We start from the raw sequence: 1280 nt of genomic DNA on the forward strand, positions 1-1280 counted from the left end.
TGTGTGTGTGTGTGTGTGTGTGTGTGTGTGTGAGAGAGAGAGTGAGAGTGTGCGTGAGTGAGTGTTTGTAAAAAGTGAAGTTGCTTGCTTTTTAAAATTTTTCTAGACATTCTACAGTGACTTGAAACTATAAGAATATGACTTGCAAATATAAAGAAATGCATGACATATGGCGAAAAGCTGCCTTAATTCATGTATGAAAGCATGTGCACATGTACAAGGACTAAATATGCAAACATTGTTAATAAGTTTTGTGTTTTAGGAGGCCATCATGAAACCTCTTGACCATAAAAATCTGGATCTGGATGTGCCGTATCTTGCTGATGTCGTCAGGTGTGACTCTCTGTTTTTCTGTCACATTTCTGTCACAATACAATCGTTTAAAGACATATTGATGTTTATTTGTTTCATGCAGCACCACAGAAAACCTGTCCGTGTTTATTTGGGACAGTATGGGGAAGCTTCTGCCACCCGACAGCCTGTATGAGATCAGAATATATGAAACGGACAAAGATATTGTGGTGTACAGAGGAAAATAGAGTATAATTCAGCTGCGCTGCTGCATCAGCTCTCGGGACAGCAGTAAACGGTGATGAATTTTAGAAAGTACATTAGGGGAGAGTGGCTCCTGCTGCGTTTCACTACAGAATGGGATTAATGTCAGTCACTGGGAGTTTGGCTCAGTTGTCAGCCATGTGATATTGATCCTATTACACACAGAGAGATTACACACACTCACTCACTCACTCACTCACTCACTCTCTCACACACTCTCTCACACACTCACTCACTCACACTCACTCACTCACTCACTCACTCACTCACTCACTCACTCACTCACTCACTCACTCACTCACTCACTCACTCACTCACTCACTCACACTAAACACTAAACCAGCAGCCGGACTGATTTATGTCAGTGTCTGAGGTTAATATTTGGGGAAACGCTTGGCGGGGAATGCATCAAAATGACCTCAAATAATAAATGTTGCATGTTACATTAACCTCACCGATGGGAAGATTATCAGTGATGGAGTGAATCGAATTGATTTACTCTTCAAACATTACAAGACACAGATGGCAGTGAAGAAAATTGATTGAGCTTTTATACCGAAGTACTACTGTAAGTTCAATATTTTGCTCGTCTTATCATGCGTTTAATTTTGGGAGGTGATCTGTCCTGGTGGAATTCATGCTGGTTCAATATTTTATCATGCGTTTAATTTTGGGAGGTGATCTGTCCTGGTGGAATTCATGCTGGTTGTCTGGCTTGTCTGGCT

General features: G+C 41.2%; 1 protein-coding gene across 1 annotated transcript in view; it reads left to right on the forward strand.

Annotated features, from left to right (window-relative positions):
- The window catches only part of LOC107742600 (6-pyruvoyl tetrahydrobiopterin synthase-like), a 3016-nt gene extending 2243 nt beyond the window's left edge, over positions 1–773 (forward strand). The window contains exons 4-5 of the mRNA XM_016555643.1: positions 263–333; positions 416–773. Coding sequence (XP_016411129.1) covers positions 263–333; positions 416–539 — 195 coding nt within the window. The 3' untranslated portion in view covers positions 540–773. The remainder of the gene's footprint in view (positions 1–262; positions 334–415) is intronic.
- Positions 774–1280: the final 507 nt, after the last annotated feature.

The sequence above is a fragment of the Sinocyclocheilus rhinocerous genome, unplaced genomic scaffold, assembly GCF_001515625.1.
Source record: "Sinocyclocheilus rhinocerous isolate Xijiao unplaced genomic scaffold, SAMN03320098_v1.1 scaffold706, whole genome shotgun sequence".
Lineage (NCBI taxonomy): Eukaryota > Metazoa > Chordata > Actinopteri > Cypriniformes > Cyprinidae > Sinocyclocheilus > Sinocyclocheilus rhinocerous.